This window comes from Chinchilla lanigera, unplaced genomic scaffold (assembly GCF_000276665.1).
Source record: "Chinchilla lanigera isolate Chin_1 unplaced genomic scaffold, ChiLan1.0 scaffold00099, whole genome shotgun sequence".
In the NCBI taxonomy this organism is placed as follows: domain Eukaryota; kingdom Metazoa; phylum Chordata; class Mammalia; order Rodentia; family Chinchillidae; genus Chinchilla; species Chinchilla lanigera.
This window is the reverse complement of record NW_004955500.1, coordinates 5,214,432-5,234,528: the sequence shown is the minus strand read 5'-3', so window position 1 is coordinate 5,234,528 and position 20,097 is coordinate 5,214,432. Positions and strand designations below refer to the sequence as shown.

At 36.4% G+C, this 20,097-nt stretch overlaps 1 protein-coding gene across 2 annotated transcripts in view; it reads left to right on the top strand.

Moving 5' to 3' along the window:
- Positions 1-4,599: 4,599 nt before the first annotated feature.
- The window catches only part of Scaf11 (SR-related CTD-associated factor 11), a 42,818-nt gene continuing 27,320 nt past the window's right edge, over positions 4,600-20,097 (top strand). For both annotated transcript variants that reach the window (XM_005406595.2, XM_005406594.2), the window contains exons 1-3: positions 4,600-4,702; positions 7,281-7,438; positions 16,958-17,035. In XM_005406595.2, the coding sequence (XP_005406652.1) occupies positions 4,642-4,702; positions 7,281-7,438; positions 16,958-17,035 (297 nt within the window). In that variant the 5' untranslated portion in view covers positions 4,600-4,641. The remainder of the gene's footprint in view (positions 4,703-7,280; positions 7,439-16,957; positions 17,036-20,097) is intronic.

Genomic DNA, 20,097 nt, shown 5'->3' with positions numbered 1-20,097 from the left:
GACAATAAAATAATTAAAAAAAAAAACATTGGAAACTGTACAGAGCTTCATCGTGCAAAATGATAGGAGTTCAACAGTAGTTCTTATACTTGCTTGGTGGTTCTATCAGTATAATTCTTTTATCTCTTGAGTTTCTGTTTGGAACCTTTTCATGGACTCTTAATTCTTTGTTAAACTGATCTTTTGACGTTTTGTATCATTTTGTTTAGCTCAGGTAGCTTTTTATTAGTCTCTTCTGTCAGCTCCCTGGTTGTTTTAATGCTTTCATTATCTGCTTAGTTACAGCTTCTGTAGTCCATTGAGCACGTCATTGATCTGTTTTTCAATTTTCTGCCATCCTTTTCAAGTGTATGGCTTTTGCTTTCCTCTTGTTTGATGTCCCCAGGATTGACTTTGGAGGAGTTGGGAATTTTGGATAGCAGTTTGCTACCTTCTCATGTTTCTATTATTTTTTGTTTCTTTTGTTTTGTGGCTAGGTTTGTAGGCACTTACACTAGTGGAAAGACTATTGCTAGAAAGGAGTAATCTTTAATTAGTGTGCTTTTCAGTTATGCATTGTGGATATAGCTAACTATAATACTTAGCTCTGTTTCAAAATCCCACCATCTCTGTTAATTTGGAAGGGGAGGATGCAGTGCAATTGGCCTAGCACACAATTTTCTGAATGGACTGTAGTATGTACAGTATTGCTAATGTCAAAAGGTAATGTGGGCATTGACATACAGAGAAAACTCATTAATAGCAAGAGTTAGGCAATCTTGGCAATATCAAACAAATCTGCAACAGTAATATTGTCCAAGACAAATTGGATATTGACATGCTAGAAGAACCAATAATGTACCACCCACAGTCATACAAAAGAAATCCACAGTTATTGTATAACATGACAACCTAGATACTAACATACAACACATATGTACTAAACCCAACAACTGTACCTTCACGAATGATGGAAAGGAATGCAACAGTAAGAACATAGTGTTAACTATGTAAAGATTAATAAAGCTTAATGATTGTACAGTGAGCAGTGTAGAAGTTGGGACTGCAAGAGGAATCATTTGAAAAATTAACCAATGGGAAATGAGAAGGAAGAGAGAGAACTGAGACAAAGGATCCTGTTAAGTAAAGTGGTATTTATAGAATTACATAAAGGAAACAGCAAAAGGAAAACAAAAACCTAAATGAAATAGATGATAAAAGAAGGAGGGAAGAAAAAGAAATGATATGGAGAATAAAGATGAAAAAAAATAAAAGGAAAACAGAAAAAAGGGGGGGAAAAACAAGGAAGGACAAAGAAAATTCCCTAGACCCCAGTAAACCAGTGGAGATGAAAGAGGAAAGGAAAAAGAGAAAAGAGACCAAAACCAGAAAAAAACAATTTCTCTGTTTTTGAATGAGTGATTTTCTTCTTGCACCCACAGTTTTGGAGTCTAGGAATTCATGATTTTCTCTGCCTAGTGGTACAGGCTGTGGGTTTGAGAGGACTCATTCAGGAGCCCTTCTGTTCATCCCATGCTGTGGTAATGTCCACATTGCAATTTGTCCTTGATGTTCTTGCAGGTAGATAGAGAAGGCAGTCAGACCCCAGATCTGTGCTGGGTGTGTGCAGTGGGGCAAGGTCTGAAATACTCAGTGCTGCACTTCAGACTCAGTGCAACTCCAGGTGGGCTGGCCTCCCAGTGAGGAACTGGGCTTGTGTCCTTCCCTCCCCATGCTCAGAACCCTCGGCAGGTCTCTTCCCGGCCTGTTGTGTGCCCACGGATGTTTCCCTGGGCTCTCACCCAGTCGCTGTAGGAGAGTGACACTGGGACACTGAAGTGAAGCCATTCCCTAGCTGTTCTAAACCGCAGATACAAGTAATTCACCCTTCCCAGAATGACGTCCAACTAAACACTCTGCAGCAACGTGATGTGTGCCTGTTCTGGGATCCTTACCCAACTTGGCTGCCACGTGGAAGGACTCCCCTTGGAGTAAAACCCCAGGCTTGCCTTGCAAGCTCACAGCTGCCTGGAGCCTGCCTGCTGGCCCAGTCTGCTGCAGCCTTTACTCCCGGGAGTGCCCAGTGCTTATCTTGCATCTTACAGGCTTCCCGCTTCATGAGCCAGGGACAGAGCCCAAGACTGTTTCTTTCTCTGTGTTGTGGGCCAACTTCCTAGCTTTTAATTTTCTTGTCAGTTCTTTACCAATTCCGGCAATCTGCTTTTCTTTTTTTTTTCTTCCCCAAATTGTTATTTTTCGGTTTCTGGATTCCAGATCTCAGAGTGGTTTGAATTTTGCTGCTGCTCACCACTCTGCCATCTTGATTCTCATGGTTATTTTTAAAACTTACACGCTAGCTGTGGTGGTGCACATCTGTAGTCCCAGCACTCAGAAGGCTGAGGCAGGAAGATTGCCGTGATTTCGAGCCCAGCCTGGGCTACATGAGGAGTCCAAAGTCGGCTTCAACTACATAGTGAAATCCTGTCTCAGAAAGACAAAAAACTTATTTTCCTAACTGCTTTCTAAAAAATAATATTTTGGAGGAGTGCTGGGAAGTGAATCCAGTGCCTCATGAATGATTGTGCATGCCAAGCACGTGGCTGTAAGACTGAGCTATCTCTCCTCTCCACGCACCTCTAAATACTGTAACTTCAGGTACTGTTAAGTGCTGGCTGGCTCTTTGGAAAGAAGGCAGCTGCAGTTGGTTTTATAACCAAAGGGTGAGACTGCATTTTTCTCCATTTGATCAACTACAGAGTTTTCCTGGACAAGTCATCTTTAAGGTGGACATTATAGCATGTGTGTATTATTTTAGAAAATAATTATAAAAATTACCTTAGATATTAATGGTAGAATTTTGGTTAAAAAATTGGAGATTTCTTTTTTTCAATTTCTATTTTTTTTACTAGTACATGTTTGCAATACATAATGATTCTGTCCCTTGTGGGGAGTTGGTACATGTGCACATCACATATTAATCCTTTGTCTCCTTCCCCTATCCTACCCTCACCCCTCCCTCCATCTCTTGATCTGTTTCCCTTTTGCAAAAGATGTGTCTCTCCATTTCCTATTACCTTTTATTTTGCTCTTTATGCTTTGGATTTTTTGTATAAGAGAAACCGTATGATAGTTAATCTTGTGTATCTGATTTATATCACTTAATGTTGTTTACAGGTGCATGCATTTTCCTACAAATGACTCGTTTATCCTTTTTTCTGGCAGAATAGTACTCCATTGCGTGTAAATGCCATACTTGATTCATTTAGCTGTTAATGGACATATAGGCTGTTTGTAAGATTTCTTGTGCCTAGAAATTCTAAAATGTATTTATGGTTTTTCTCCGGTACCAGGAACCAAACTCACGACCTTGCGCTTGCCAGGCAGGCGCTTTTGCCGCTGAGCTAAATCCCCAGCCCTCTAAAATGTATTTGAACCTTGCATTGTGGTCCTGTGTCTTATATCAATTCAAGAATACTGAGTTGAGTAAAAAATAATTTTATCTCATACATTTCTTTCCTTTGACTGCCAGATTGACTTCATTTTCGATGTTTCTCATTTTTGCTGCTTAGAATCATCACTGTCCTAATCCTTTAGGCCAGAATAATCTGAATTCTTTCCCATATTTGCTCACCAAACCTCAGAAATGATTTAGCTCTTTAATTTCTTGTTTTTCGTTTCACAGGCCAGATAACTGAAGCTGTGCAAGTCATTTTGCTTCTAATGAAGCTCTCCCCTCTGTAATTCACTCTATACTTTTTTTTTTTTACTCTATACTTTCTTGACATAACAGTCTTTTTAAAAAATGTAAACGTATATCACCCTTTTTTTTTTTTTTTTTTTTGCGCAGTGCTGGGGATGGAACCCAGGACTTCACACCAGCTAGGCAGGTGGTCTATCACTGAGCTACACCTGCAGCCATAGATAACTTCTGTCATGTTACTTTTCTTCAAAGGAATTGTAAGGTTGAAATAAACTTTCAGTCAGTCATTAGAGCCCTACATGTTTTGCGTTGCTGTCCTTATTTTATTAATCATCAGTGCGATCATTCAGATGAAGTTCTTGGTTTGCATTCCCATCTCTCCTCAGTGTACATAGATACGCTTTCACTTGTTCTTGTCAGGTTGACTTAGCTAAATAGTGTTTCATTTTTTTCTGTGCTGTGTTGCTCTTTGGATGCATAACCTGCTATCCTTGAAAACTCCAGTTCAAGTCCTTCTCCTTTCTCTGATTTTGGACTATATTTTTCTCTGTTGCTGAATTTATTACTAGCTTTTGTCACTTAGTAGCTATATAAGACTTTCAAGTAAGACTTCATCCTTACTACAGGTGCTATAAAAGAGTATTGAATTATCTGCAAACTGACTGGTTTGTACTGTGTTTAAAATTATGCTGGGTATGGTGGCACACACCTGTAATCCCAGCACTCGGGAGACTCAGGCAGGAGGACTTTTGGGTGTTCAAGACCAGCCTGGGCTACAAAGTGAGCTCAGGACCACCCTGAACTGCATAGTAAGACCCTGTCTCAAAAAGATGAAAAAAAAATACGTGTAAAATAATTTTTATAGTTTAAAATTAACTATTTAATTGACATTATTTGGAGAAGGCAAGCATAAAACCTCTGTGCCATACTTCATTCTATAGGAAACGCTTTTCCAAGGAGAAATGAAGAAGAAAACTGTGTGTACCCTACACATGGGAGATGGAGAGTATGAAGACGCAGAAGGTAACTTTCCATTTTTGTAGAGCTTGTGTGTTGAATGAAAGCAAAGCTTAGTCTTTCCAAAATGTTCATTTGTATGCATGTAAAAATGTACAATTTTTTTCATTTTACTTAACTTTTGTTCTTAAATTTTGAAATAAACTATGTACAAGTATATATATATTTTTTCCTCTCCTGTTTTAAATTTGGTTAAGGTGTTTTTGGCTGGTTGAACTGTGTACTTTTTAAAAAATCTTGTTGAACTATGTACTTTGTTTTTATCTTTTTTGGCTTGTTTAACTATGTAAGCTCTATGTGGGCTTAGGAGTTTACTTTTATTTTTTTAATAACATCCATGTTTTCCTCTGCTTCTGACTTTATCTTCTTTATCAGCAGAAGAACCTTGGAACACTTCAATGCTTATTATCCTGTTTGAGGTGATAGTTATCCAGTTTTTGGTTCTTTCCAATTGCCACACATTAGATGTTTCATACAATATTTGCTTGAGTCTCTTTCCCCTCCATCAATTTCTTCTTGAAAATAATCTTAAGTAATTTCTTCAGTGAAAAGCTGTCTATTGGTGATACACTCTTAAATTTTTCTATTCAAAACTATTTAGAGATATTCTGTGGTTATATAATTCTGGGTTAATAATTTTTGTTTCTTTTTAGCACTTTGAAGATATTGTGTAATCATTTCCTTGGTTTTTTTTTCCTGGATATATGGAAATCTCGGGCTAATTATTATTCTTTTGTAGATAATGTGTCTTTTCCCATTTTCTGCTTTTACGATTGTATTTCCATCTTTGATGTTTTATTTATTTATTTTGGGGGTGGGGTAGTGGGAATCAAACTCAGGGTCTCGGGCTTGTGAGGCGAGCACTGCACCACGGAGCCCAATCCCTGGCCCATCTTTGATGTTTGTAGTTACGTTGTTTTGCTCCATTGTTTCTGGGAAAGGATTAGAATGTTTTCATTTCTCTTCTTTAGCATACATTGTTTCCTTTATCTGTTGGTTTAGTATTTAAATCATTTCCATTCCTTTCCTCTTTATTTCTTTTTTATTCTCAACTGCATTTTATTAGTATATTATATCTTGTTTTGTTCTCATTTCTCATTTTTGCTTTTTTTTTTTTGGCTTTTTGAGATAGGGTTTCACTATGCAGTTGGGAGTGGCCTTGAACTCTCTTTGTAGCCCAAACTGGCCTCAGACTTGCAGCTGTCCATTCTCCTGCCTCGGCCTCCCAAGTGCTGGGATTACATGCATGCACCATTATGCCTGGCTTTCTTTTTTTTTTTTTTCCTTGATTACATCTCCTTTTCTTTCTCTTAGAATCTAGTTTCCTCAAATTTGACTTCATAAATTCACTAGTATTTTCTTTGGGGTCTGTATGCTGTTAGTCATTCTGTGTGCTGTTTGAAAATTCTATTTGAGGCCAGTAGATTTCTAAAGTTTATTTCTGCTGATTCTAACTCAAGGTGATTTATTTTCTTAGGTTTCATAATGTTTGATAAATTTAATATATAGCTTCACAAGTACTTCATTTAGAGGTTGTTTTCTCTACAAATTTGTATTTGTTTCTTCCTTGACCGATCCTGTGACACCTTTAGCCCCACTGAAGGATCTTGGCTTAATACTGGAGTCTCAGTACTTGTATCAGTTCCCCTACCTGGGTAACCCTAGTCACTAGATCTGAACTGTAGTATGGACATTTGCACCCAGGGTAAAGGAGCATTTCCACCTGCCTGCTATATACTGTTCACGTATCAGCTGACTGTTCCTTTATTACTGTTTATTTTTATGTTGAATTTTAGGGTTCCTTTTATTTGCTTATGAGCTAGCAATATGTACTTTTTTGTAAGTTGGTTGCTTATGTTGTTGATAGAAGTTCAAATTAGTACAAATCATAAAGAGGATCATTTAGTTACGTCTATTTACAAAGGTGCACATACATTGATCTTAATAATTCTGTTTTTAGGAATTCCGTTGATACACTTTCAAAACTGTTAAATAGCAAAATTTTTCATTGCACCGTTGTTTATTGTAGCCAGAGGCTGAAAATAAATGAATGCTCTCCAGTGTTTTTGTATTTTTTAGGTAGGCTAGTGTTTATAGTGTAGCATTTGTGTGAGCAAAATAAGGAAGAATATAGGTTAAGATTTGCTTTCCTGTGCATTAAAAAAAATTTTTAGAAGAAGCAACAGTTACTTGCTGGACTGACTGTATGGTTGGATGGTTGGGAGTAAATTTAAATGGGAGATTTGTCACTATCGTTTTTTTACTTTTAGATTTCAAACCATGTGAGTATTACGTATTTTAAAATTAAAGTTTCTTTTGCTCCCCATTAAATAATGAAGTTGTCTGGGGTGTAGCTCAGTGGTGGAGTGTGTGCATAGGATGTGCAAGGTCATGAGTTCAGTTCCCAGAACTCCCCCCTATATATGTTACAAGAAAGTAAATGTTGGGGCTTTTGGACTTAGGAGTATGTTGGTTATTTATCCAAGCTCTAATTTAGGTCGAAGAGCCCTTACCTTGTTGTCGTAAACTGAAGTCATTTGGTTTTGGAAGACCTGAAAGCACATACGGCTATTTTACTTTACAGGTGAAGGAAGCAGAGATAATACTGCTGCCGCTGGTCTATTGTACAGTGAAGCAGACAGATGTCCAATATGTCTTAATCCCCTATTAGAGAAGGAAGTTGGTTTTCCAGAATGTTGTAATCATGTCTTCTGTATGACCTGTATTCTTAAGTGGGCAGAGGTAAGTCGGAGAAGTATTAACTGTGATTGATACCTTACCATATGTTAATTCCCTAGTGTAAGTTTTACTTCACCTAGTCTCTTTCATGTTGATACTACCTCTCATGAATTATTTCACAGTATTGTATTTCCCCACTGCTTTGGATAAATTCCTCCTATTATTCAAATTCTGTCAGTATATTTTCTTCTAATTTTGTGTTGTTTGTCTTTTAATACTTAAAGAAATCTTTACTGGGAGGATGGATCATACTTTTTTCTTGACTCTTGTAGGATAATGTCTGTTTATTATTGACCCCTGTCTCCTTCTTGTTTTATATTTTTCAGATAATTTTCACATAGGATATTTTATTTCTTGTTTATATCAGCCTTGTGGAATAACCAGAACAGATGTGATAATACCTTTTCATTTTATAGGTGGGGAATCTTGGATTTTATGTTCTATAACTTGCCCAAGATCTCCTAGCTTAAGTGTAGATGTAAATTTAGAATTGTATTTTCCAATTCCTACTTTTAATGTACTGTGAACTAATGTAGAAGTCTGAGTTAGAGATTTTACTGAGGTTCTTCCTAGAGTGTAAATAAGAAGCAGCACATTTTGGATTTTTAATGTATTATATCAACTCAGTTTGAGTACTTTGAAGTATATATTAATTCATTATAAGCCCCATTGTTATAAGTTGTTAAATAAAAATTCATTGTTCATTGTAATCGTGTTGTACTTTGAGTTGGTGTTTTGTCAGTATGTAGAAATTACTAAAAAGTTAGGTTGTATATCTAAAATACTTTTTAAAGAAATACTTTTAACATTAGCTGTTAACAGTGGCACTCAAAATTGTCCACTATCCCTTCAGTGTACACTGGAAATAATTGATTTTACCTACTGGGATTTTGAAATGTCTGTATTTCACTTATATTTTTCTTAATAATTATGGGAAGGAGAACTGACTTTATGCTGGTCTTCTGGCTGAGTTCTAGGAGAAGAGAAGATTTGTCGTACCAGTTGAATTGGAAGTAATATACATAGAAACTGTTTTAGATTAAAACCTAAACTAACCTTTGGCAAGAAGGGACTAAGGAAAGGTGAAAATGCATTTCTGGAAAAAGTATTTGAGTTTTGCTGGGTTAGTATGATTAGTAAATACGTATATTTACAGGAACATTGATGAATGAAGTAAGAAAGCATATTTTTCTCTGCCAGCCAATTAAAGATTTAATCTGTGTTGAATTTAGTGCAGCTTGGTTTGCTTTGTGATTAGTTTTTAGAAAAGGATTTTGCTTTAGACAGAGGTATTGAATGAGTAGGAAGTTTCAGTTGAGTGGTTTTTATGATTGTATACATAAATTGTCAACTTCAATAATGCACTGTTTTCTTTAAGAAATTAGAATGTATAAAGTAAACATGACTCTCCATTCTTCCTTAACCATGCCAAGAGCATCTGTCAGCACACTCTTAAATTTTACCGTGGTGTACGTTTTAATGTGTTTGGGATATGTTCTGAAAAGTAAAATTGCTAGGTTAGAGACTATGCACATACTCAACTCTACTAGACAGTGCTAAACTTACTTTTTTAACCTTGTTGAAAATGCTTGATAACATACGTAGTGTTGTAGCCCACACCTTTCTCTTTTATACGTCTTTGCTTTGTGTTCCTTTAAATAGATACATTTCATTGAAGTGAAATTGCTTTTCAAAAGCAAATGTTTATTTGCTGTGTACTACCCTCTTACATTGTGATAACAGGCTGGGAGGGTGAGATAGAATTACGGTCTTTTTAAAACACGGTAATTACCTCAGTCACTTTTCCCCATCACTGGGACACTACGCAAGGCCTGCAGTTTGGTGGAGGAGAGGTTTATTTTGGCTCACTGTTCGTGCAGGTTTTGGTCTGTGGTGGGCTGGCTCTTGGGCCATGTGGCAGGGCAGGGAAGCAGAGCGTGAAGGGAGGAGTGGGGGGGAGGCGTTACGTGTACCCTTGCAGGCCGTGCCTCCAGTGGTCCACCTCGCCCACCGGACGCCACCAAGCAATAAATTAGCATTACTTCTCCATAATCCAGTCATCTTCCACGCGCATGGGCTTTGGGGGTCATTCTAGATCTACACCATAGCAGTAACTGCCTTGAAAGGAGAGAGTAAGCAGAGCGTTCTGATTTCGTTGCCCTTCGTGGGGATAGCAGCCATCAGTTAATGCGTTAAGCGGGGTGAGCAGTAAAAAGAGCACAGTCCACTAATAAGTTGTTCATTGTGAATTATGAATGAATCAGTGCTGGTTTACAAAGTTTCAGACTTTAGTTGTCATTCGGTTTAGTTTTCAGTTAAATCTTTGACTATGGTAAAAATTAGATTAGATTAGTGTTTTAAAGTGTCTAAGTGCTTTGGCAAATAGAATCAGATTTCAAATTCCCCAGTGAGGGTTGTTCACCCCCCACCCGCCACCCCATTGTCGTTAGTTAGGAGCTTGTCTCTCATTTTCTTAAATCGCCTTTGTTAAAGAGAAAAATGTGCTGTTTATTTCAAATTCAGGATTAAGAATAAGTTTATATACTCATAGCCATACTCTGTGTTAAGTCTTTCTTAGACATTCTTCCCTTTAATTTTATTTAATTCACCATCTTAATGTTTATTTGATGTGGAAAGAAGAGATTTTGAACTGTAGGAGTAGTAATTTGTTTCCAGACACCTCTGACAATAGCCTAAAGTTAAAATAATTTTTAAAAAATTGGCCCATAGTTAAAAATTTTCCTAATGTTCACTTCTAGTGGAAGAGTAGATAAAAAGTGAAATTCACAGTAGTCAGAACTCTATATAAAGCAGGTGTGGGGGTGCATGCCTGTAATCCCAGCACTTGGGAGGCTGAAGCAGGAGGGAGGCTGAGGCAGGAGGATCGTTGCAAGTTTGAGACTAGCCTGGCTACAAAGTGACCTCAAGGCCAGCCTGAACTGCATAGTGAGAACTTGTCTCAAAAAAAGACCAAAAAAAAAAAAAAAAAATCTGCATAAGAAAACAGCACAAAGTGTAGTCAGGATCATCATTCTAGGTTCTGTATCAAGAAGTACACCTGTGTTGGAATTTATAGTCAGGGTTCTCTGAAATATTAAATGGCATTTCATTCCAGACAAAGGGAGACTAACCTTACTTTCATCTTCATATTTTAAGAATTGAAAAATTCTTACTATAGGAAGCCAGTATTTTAGAAAAATGAAGCTATATCATGGTCTAGAATATGTATTCTGGACATATTTCTGAACATTCATGCTCTTAAAATATCTGTCTCCAAAATCAAAGTTAACCTCAATGTCCTCACACTTCACAGTCTTGGATCTCTGGTTACTTAGACGGAAGGTGCGGAAGGACTTGGAAAGGGTCGAGTAGTTGAGCTTCTGTAGTCTCTTAAGGATGCCGTGGATTTCCACTGGCCCTGAGGCTGAAGGGTTCATATTGGAACCTGCTGGCCTTCAAAGGCCCAGAGTGTAATCGCTTGCCCGTAAGGACATTAGGACACATTGAAGTTAAATGTATTAACTATTACTCAATTAGGTTTCTTGGACTTCATAGATAATAAGCCTGTTAGCTTGTAGTGCTATAATGATGATAATACAGCAGTGGCATATTGAATAAAGATGATATAATTGACAGTAAAAGCAGATTGAAAGTTTGATTAATTTAAACCATTACTCTGATAGAGCTGAGAATCTGAAATTATAAGAGGGCCGTTGAACTAATACATATTTTTGTTTTTTTCCTTCCACTACTGGGATTAAACACAGGGCCTTCACATTGAGCTTACATGTCAATACCTTTTTAAATTTGTTGAGCTCACTTTGTAGCCCAAGCTGGCCTCAAACTCTCAATGATCCTTCTGCCTCAGCCTCCCGAGTGCTGGGATTACAGGCGTGCGCCACCATGCTCGGCTAACCAGGCTGGGCTTGAACTTAATGATCTTCTTACCTCAGCCTCCCAGAGTCCTAGGCTTTACAGGTATGTGCCACCACACCTGGCTCTGATGAATTATTTATAGAGCCAGTGTACTAAATTTTCTTAGTCATGAAGTTAGGAATTTATTTTACCATACTATGAGGAAAAACAGTCTATATTTAGAGTTTTTAACTTACATAAATTTAACCTTGCCAGGTGTGGTGGTGCATGTCTGTAATCTCAGTACTCAGGAAGCTGAGGCAGGAGGATCACTGCAAGTTCAAGACCAGCTTGGGCAACATGTTGAGTGTAAGGCCAGCCTGCACTGCGTAGACCCTGTCTCAAAAAAAAACCCATGAATTTAACCTCGATTAAATTAACCTCTGATGAGATCGGGTGCGCTTAGGGTGGGATGGCCGTAGCGAACCTCGTTTATCTGAGTTTGCACTTTTAAAGGAGATACTTGGAAAACTGAAGGTTAGAAAAATCTACCACATGTACTGATAATGGCAGCTGATCATAAATTTTTTCCCTACAGATAAGATACCTCCTGTGTACACTCTAAGTACGGAGGAAAATATGATTTATGATTTGGCACAGTTACTAAGAGGCGGTTAAAATTTTGGCCTTTAACAGGTTAAGGTTTGGGAACATAACGTGTTTAGAGCGTTTAAGAGTTGCTATATTTTCTTTTCTGAGGTTCCAGAGGTTGGACCCAGCGCCACACATTAAGCATGTGCTCTACTACTGAGTTAGACCTTTAGCTCCACTTATATACTAAAAAGACATGCAAGATGTGTGATTAGGATGTTCTTGATATGTACTGAGATTCTTTTATCTTTGAAATAATATAAAAAATTTTCCTTTAAAGTATTTTTTCAGCGTGTGATTAGCAGTTCCACTTTAGGTAAATTGTCTTCCCTCAGCATATTTCTCTTAGTACTCCCTTTCATATAAAATGCTGACAGCTTCAGGGGGAAAAAGTAAGGTTAATGAAAAAAAATTGGAGATTTTTAATTTAAATAAATATTGACAAAGGTATGCTTTTGAAGAGTCATACCAAGGTGATACACAGTTCTTGAAGTCAATAGTGTTGAATACAGACATGTGAGGAGTATATTTTTGAACTAATATATAGCAAAATCAAGATGTGAGTAGTTGACTTGTTTTGATTAATAATATATTTTCTATAGATTAAGTGTTTCTTTATTAAGTGGAAGTTTACTTTTCAGTCGAATAATGGTTCAGCAGAGCTATATTGTCTGGGTTTTTTTTCCAACTAGCTTTTCCTCAAATTTTAGTTTTTAAAATAAGTTCCTGAACTATCCCAAACTCTCTCTTATGTAGTTCTGTGAACATTAGTCCTTTATAAAATATTGTCAGATACATTATTTCATTTAATTATGTTAGACTGTTTCACTAGGTAATCAGGGCTATCTTCATGCTTAAATTGGTTTAAGGAGATTACTAGTTCTGACTCCTCTAGGCCTTTATATATGGCTAATTTTTTAGGTTTACTGCTGTTTTTACCCTGTGAATTAATCTTTTGGAAATCCTTTGATACAGCAGAGTATTTTTACCTTATGGGCAGTCTACCTAAAGAATATATGTGAAGGTTTTAATTTAATGTTCTACTCACCAGTTTGGTAAATTTTCTGTGTAGCCTAACTTTAAATATCAGAATATGTAAAATGGTTTATGCAGGTAGTTTATTGAGTTTTTTTTTTTTTAAAAGAAAATGTCAACTATTAAATGTCAGAAGAAATTAAGATTAGATATAATGCTACTCAAGTGTTAAAATGTGTGTAGTAGAACATAAAAGCATTCTCTTTGAATCATTAGAACATATTCTTAGTGTTAATTTGATCACTGACAGCCATTTCTCCTTTAGGAGTATGCTTCTAAAAGCTGATATAAAAGGAACCATAGTTTTGCTAATGTGGATTGACAAGGGCTGTCTTAAAAGAATGTTTAAATGTGATAGGGACCATCAGGGCTGAATACAGGCGAGCACTTACTTTGGAGGTCCAGCCTAGATGTCTTAGAACCATGATAACAAAAAGATAGGTCCTGGGAAACAGTTTTAAAGTAAACATCAATGTCTAATGGTATGCCTTCTAAATCACCTTTGAGTTGAATTGCAATTTTGTAAATATGCTTTACTTGTTAGCAGGAGAGATAGGTGTCCAGAGAGTCCCTTGAACAGAAAAACCTACCAATAAGCATAGGTACTAAGTTCCAGTCTTTAAGCACTTATTCTTTAACACTTGCTTCTCTTTCTCTAGGAGGGGCTATCTGTAGGCAGCCTATGTGATTGAGGATAGAGCAGCAGCAGGAAGGAAGAAGTATTAGGAATCACGAATCCTGAATTCCCAAATAAGGAAGGTTTCCTGTTCTTACATTTAAGTATGAGTTTGTCTGAGCTGGGAATTTACAACGCTTCAGAATTCTAGGGTATGTTTTACTGAAATCATTAGGAAAGATTTTTTTTCTATTAAAATTGCCTCTTTAATTGATATAACTGGTTCAGAGCATTCACAGTAAAATATGTGCTCTGGTTTTTAGAACACATTACACTGCAGTAAAGCAGTGAACAAATTCTAATAATTTTATAGCAGTGTCATAAAGTTGAATGGTGTTTTTTTAGATACGTTGATTATGAAACTAGAAATTTCAGAAATTATTGGAAGTCATATTAATTTAAATGAATGACAATTGAGGGTATTTTGTTGTATATAAGGAATAAAAATGAATAATTGAATTTTTGTGTATAAGAAAACAACATGTAATTTCTTTAAACCTAGAATCACTTTAAAAACAATAAAGTATGTTAAATTTTTTCTATATTAGTTTTAAATACGAAGCTTTAAAAGCTCACTGCTTAGAAATATAAACAGTTACTTTAGCAAAACAAACTTTACCCTGAAAACTGAACTTAAAGTGTCTTTTGGGCTTTTCTGGAGAGATTTATGCTTCTTGTAAGGATAAACTTCCCATGGGGATGCCGTAAGATTAGTGCAATCTAAACTATATTTTAACCATCTTTAAAAAAAATTTATGCCATGTGGTTATCACATGATGTATAATTTGATTCTTTGGTTGTTATTTATGTACTTCGGTTTGTGTTAAAGTTGCCTTAAAATTTTCCTATAGTGTACATAAGAAAAAAATTAAAGATCTACTTAAATTTTACAAATGTATTTTTATTTCTTTTTGAGGGGGGGCGTATTGGGAGTCAAATTCCTGACCTCACACTTGCCGGGCAGGTGCTGTGCTGCTGCGCTATATCCCCAGCACAAATGTGTTTCGATTTCTATTGAATGATATTTAATCTATGAAGACAACTGGGGATCACTGCATTTCTATTTCCTCTCTGAAATACTTTGCTACACTTTTTCCAAGATTAGAAATAGCATTGTTTTGTAGCCGTAGCAAAGGTTTTTTTGTCTGCAATTGGTGGCATGTTTTCTGACCTATGCTTTCCTTACCTGGGGAAGATAACTGAATTTCAAGAATTCTTTCTATTGGCTAAAGCCGAGGCAAAATGAATTATTTTCTAATGTTAACTAAATTATCTTTAGGAAATAGAAGTATGGGCAGATTATGATAATACATAGTAGTAGTTTTCTGACGACTACTTCTTCCTGGTTTTTTTTTGTTATGGTAGTAAAGCCATTTCTTCAAATGAAACTTTAGCCAGATCCAAAACAGTTAAGCCTAAGGAGAAAGATAATGAAAATCCTACCTAGGACCCAAGTATTTGAAATGATCAAAATTAAAACTATGTCACATTGTGAATTATAAAGGAAAGAACACCATTTAGCCAATGTCATTGGAAGAAATTTAATAAAAACAATATATGTTTGGTCATTGAATGATTAAGTTAATGACTGCAAATTTCTTGAACAGAGAGGCTTTCTTTGAGTCTTTGTGTTTTGAATTGAAGTAGAATAATAAAACAATTTCCCTATATGTTGTAAAGCTTGAAGATGCTAATAAAAAATCATTAAGAATTCAAGTTTTTGTGTCACACACACGTGTGTGTGCGCGTGCGTGCATGCGTGCCATACTGTCTTTTTACTAATTAACCAAGTCTTTTGTTAGTGTAATTACGGTGGTCAGTGTTTGTGAGACCATGTATAAATAAATGCTACCCATCATTCTGCGAATTATTTAGTTAAATCCTGTAAAAACTTTATGGATAAGTTCAGTTTCCACTTTCATGAATTAGGTAGTTGAGGCACAGAGAGGCTGCCTAACTGCTCAAGTTTAAACAAAAGACAAAATAAAGTAGACAGTAAAGAGCCTCTACACATGTTAGTTTTTAAGCAAACTTTGAAGGGAATAAATTTTCATTTGTTCTTCATTTTACGAATGTTCATGCACATTTACCTTTAAAATAGAAACACTTTTAAACTTCGCTAAAAGTGGAAAACACTTGAAGGATTTTACTTTTAAATACTCTTACATTATAAATGTGGTAATATAATCTCTAACCTAGGAAGTTTGGTATAGCATATGCTAGTTGATAATCGGTAATCACATATAGTTAGAAGGTTGAGTTTTTTGAAGTAGCTTTACTGTTTGTAATGTGTTATTAAAAGTCGTGGACTGCTTTGTTATTTGTAGCAAAGCTTCTTAGGTTTCTGCAGGGAAAGTAATAGCATACCAGATTCTGCAGGGAGAGTAATAGCATACCAGATTCCTAGTATTTGGAAGTAGCTGAGCTATGGCAGTCAGAACTAATTTATTGAAGTAAGGTCACATTTCCCATTTTCCTATCAAAGTCTGCTTACTTAATAGGAAAAGAAAAATATGCTCAACCTTACTCATATAAAAGAAAATATAAATTAAATCTACAATGGCATACCATGCTGTTAAGAATTACTAAAATGGTCCAATCTAGATATATAATTAAAAAAAGTAAAATTCAAACCAGCATATGAATTGTGATATTAAAAAGATAGCTATATATGCATCTGATACCTGCAAAAGGATGTACTGGAGAGGTTATGTAAGGAATGCTCTTGGGGATATGGATAAGGAATATATATAGTAAATGTTCTGTAGAGGTTATCTGGGTGTCTAGTTGGAGATAGAGGAATGCTTCATTTTCCCATACCTTTTGAGACATAGCTCCCTATTCAGAGTAATTAATTTTGGGGGGAAAGGTTAAGTCATAGGTCTAAAATCTGTAAAAAGTCTGTCCAAGCCATTCCCTTTGAAGCAGATGTAGAGCTTCCTGAGCTCTAGCTTTACAGTCTGTTTCATGTCACAGATCGGTGGGTTTCAGTCCTGCTTTCCTTTTCCCAGTAGTTCTCAGTGTAGCAGGATTTAATGAGACATTAAAAACATACTACCTCTTTTGTTCACCACTGTACTCTAATTATCTGATATTCAGTAGGTATTGAGTAAATAGTTGAGTGAATGAGATAAATTTAAGGTATGCTGTGGCATGCAACAGGCCAGGGGTATTTCATCTCCTTTATACTTGAAAGAAAAAAGTATTTTTGTTTCATTGGGAAACTTATAACTGTATTTGTTATGGTTTAATGTGGTATGTCCTAAGGAAACATTTGTAAAGGTACTTTGTTAATCCTTTTTCAGACACTGGCTTCATGTCCTATTGACCGAAAACCTTTTCAGGCAGTGTTTAAATTCAGTGCTTTGGAAGGTTGTATTAAGGTAAGTCTGATGTTTTATTTTGCAGCATGAAATATGTATAGTTGACTCAGGCTGTTTTGCTTTTTTTTTTTTTTTTTTGGTTTTTCTCCGGTACCGGGAACCGAACTCACGGCCTTGCACTTGCCAGGCAGGTGCTTTTGCCGCTGAGCTAAGTTCCCAGCCCCTTGTTTTGCTTTGATGGATTTCCAGTTTGTATATATTTGAAAATTGTTCATCTTTAGGCTTAGTGTTACTCCTTTTCAGCATGACAAGCTCAGACCTTTCAGCAAAGGTGTGGAAATCCTCTTTGTGTCCTAAAGGGGGTCACCTTATGATATGCCACATTTAAAAAATATATTAGATTTCTGATGCTCTAGAACTCCTATACCTAATTATAGAATACTTAAATTTTTTAGTATGAGTCCTTGTATTTCAAAAACATTTATTAGTTGAATCACACTTTAAATACATTTCCATTGAAAAAATATTTAGAGTGTTAGATTCAAAGACTGACTCCCACAACACTTGTGTCTGAAATACCTGAAAACTGCTGGGCATGGTGGTGCATACCTATAATCCCAGCACCTGGGAAGCCGAGACAGGAGGATTGCCCTGAGTTCGAGGCCAGCCTGTGCTACATAGTGAGTTCAAGACCAGCCTGAACTACATAGTGAGGCCTTGCTCCAAAAAACCAAAAAAAAAAAAAATTTTAAAGAAAACTTGGAAACTGTTTTCATAAAAATATAGTTTTGTGATTAGCAAATAACAATTAAATATAAAATGATTTCTTGGTCTTAAATGCTGGTAATACTTATGAACCATGATTGTAACTTTATTGATGTTGATTTTTCACTTACAAAAAAATAGATACATCTTCCCAAGTTATAAGGATAAGAAGAAAATGGAAAAGGATGGTGAAGTAAGGTATATGAGAAATAAAAATTACATATATGAGAATAAATGATAAATAACTCCATATGAGCATACTTAGGTGTATGTGATGCCTTTAATGGGAGAAATGTATGAGGAGTACAGTACTGTTAGTCTGACAGTTTGGTTACTGGAGGGAAGAGTGCTTAAACATTGGTCTTTCCCTTGTAGATATTTATAATCTGTGTTGGTATATTTGTGTCAGATGAGCCTGGTAAGGTGCAAACAAGATTGCATTTCAGATAAAATGATTATGTGAAAAAGGACTGGGCTTGTTGTGTGTCTTTGCCATTGAGGGAAATTAATGTGTTTTGGAGCAAAAGGTACACTAGGTGTGATAAAATGGCTTCTCTGGAAGACATACTGACTTCTCCTCTAGGTTCATTGGGGTGAACTAAGCTTCCAGAGGTACTTCATTCTCTTGCTTGAAATAAAAATGTACATTTACTTAATAGGGCTTGGATATTACTTAAAAATTTGGTTACAGTGCTAACCTAATTATTTTATTTGTAAGTTAAAAGGTATCTATTTTTAAATATTTGTGATATGAGATCTACATTCTGCTCATGCCTTCCTGTGACCTTAGCTGCTTTTAAACCTTCATTCATCCTTTTCTTTTTACAACACTTCTTGAATGAGGCCTCTCAGTTCACTTTTTAGCACACAGGGAGCGTTGACTTCTACCATCTTGTTTTACTGAAATGGTCCATACTAAGTGCTGAATAATCTTCTGACTTCCAGATCCCGTTGTTCGTTTTCTGTGTATGTTATTGACTACCTTCTTTTTCCTTTGGACATCCTTTTGTGCAGATGTATGTATTTTCGTTTTGCCTGTATGACTGCTACAGTCTTTTCAGGTCTCTCCCTTTTTGCTTTTTTTAATCATTGGAGCCCTTCACAGAATCTTCATTCCAATTACCTGAGTTTACTTTCTCCCTCAGTCTTCTCAACTATTTCAATACTTTAATTACCTATATTTGGATTACTTCTAAAATCCTTTCACTAGCTCGTATCTCTTCCCTGAGAATCAGACCTGTATTGCCAGCCATTTTGTTGCAGGTCTCCACCTAATAAAGCTTTTAAAGAACCTTGAGCATAGCATATCCAAGACTCATGTCATGCCCTGCCTTCTGTCCGAGCCCTACCTGAATTGCTAATGCAGGTACTCTGCTCTCAGCTTTTCTCACTTTCTCTTGTTACTGTGTTCTTAAATGTCTTCCTCTGTTCCCCTGCTATTGCCTCTTTGTAGGCCCTCATGGTGTTGTCTAGATTAGGGCTGGGAACCGCTGTATAAACGTTTTAGTGGGCACATTAAAAGAGTGAAAGGGAATAATTGAAGTAAGTTTTAGTGATACATTTTATTTAATGCAGTATATCATAGAACATGTAAAGGGTTATTACCAAGAGATTGTGCATTCTTTTTCAAGTTGAAGTGAGCCTTTGTTAAACTTGCAGCACATCTGCATTCAGAGAAGCCACGTGACACTCACTGAGCAGTTGGCATATGCCTACGGACGGTCATGTTGGTCAGTGTAGATCTAGCTATTATGTAAGAATTTCCTTTCTAGCTTTCTGATTTTGATAGCTTCTACCTAACTGATTCATTCTCTACATCACTGCCAGAGTTAATCTTTCTGAAGAAAACAAATTTGATCATTTCATTCACTTGCCTTAAAAATTCTATTCTCTGATGGCTGTGGAATTATTTTCTTGTTCAAAGACTGTTACAGCTTGGTCCCTGTGCTTTTCTTCCCCATCTAGATTGACTTCTTACTGTTCCTAAAACTCTGTGCCATTTCTTCCATCTGGAATGTTTTTTCTTTCCTCTTCTCCTTTTTTCTTTTTTTCTTTTCTTTCTTGTGGTGGGTTGGACACTAGGCATTGTGCATACTGGGCACATACTCTTTCCTTTTTGTCTTTCTCAGACAGGGTCTCACTATGCAGTTCAGGCTGGCCTCAGACTCACTTTGTAGCCCAGGCTGGCCTTGAACTTGCAGCAGTCCTCCTGCCTCAGCCTCCCTAGTGCTGGGATTACAGGCATGCACCATCACGCTGGGCCTGTACACTCTTCCACCTTGCTTACACACACAGCCCCTTGCTTAACATATGTATATGCCATGTTTCTTACTGTTTTGTTTCTCCAGAGTTTAGCA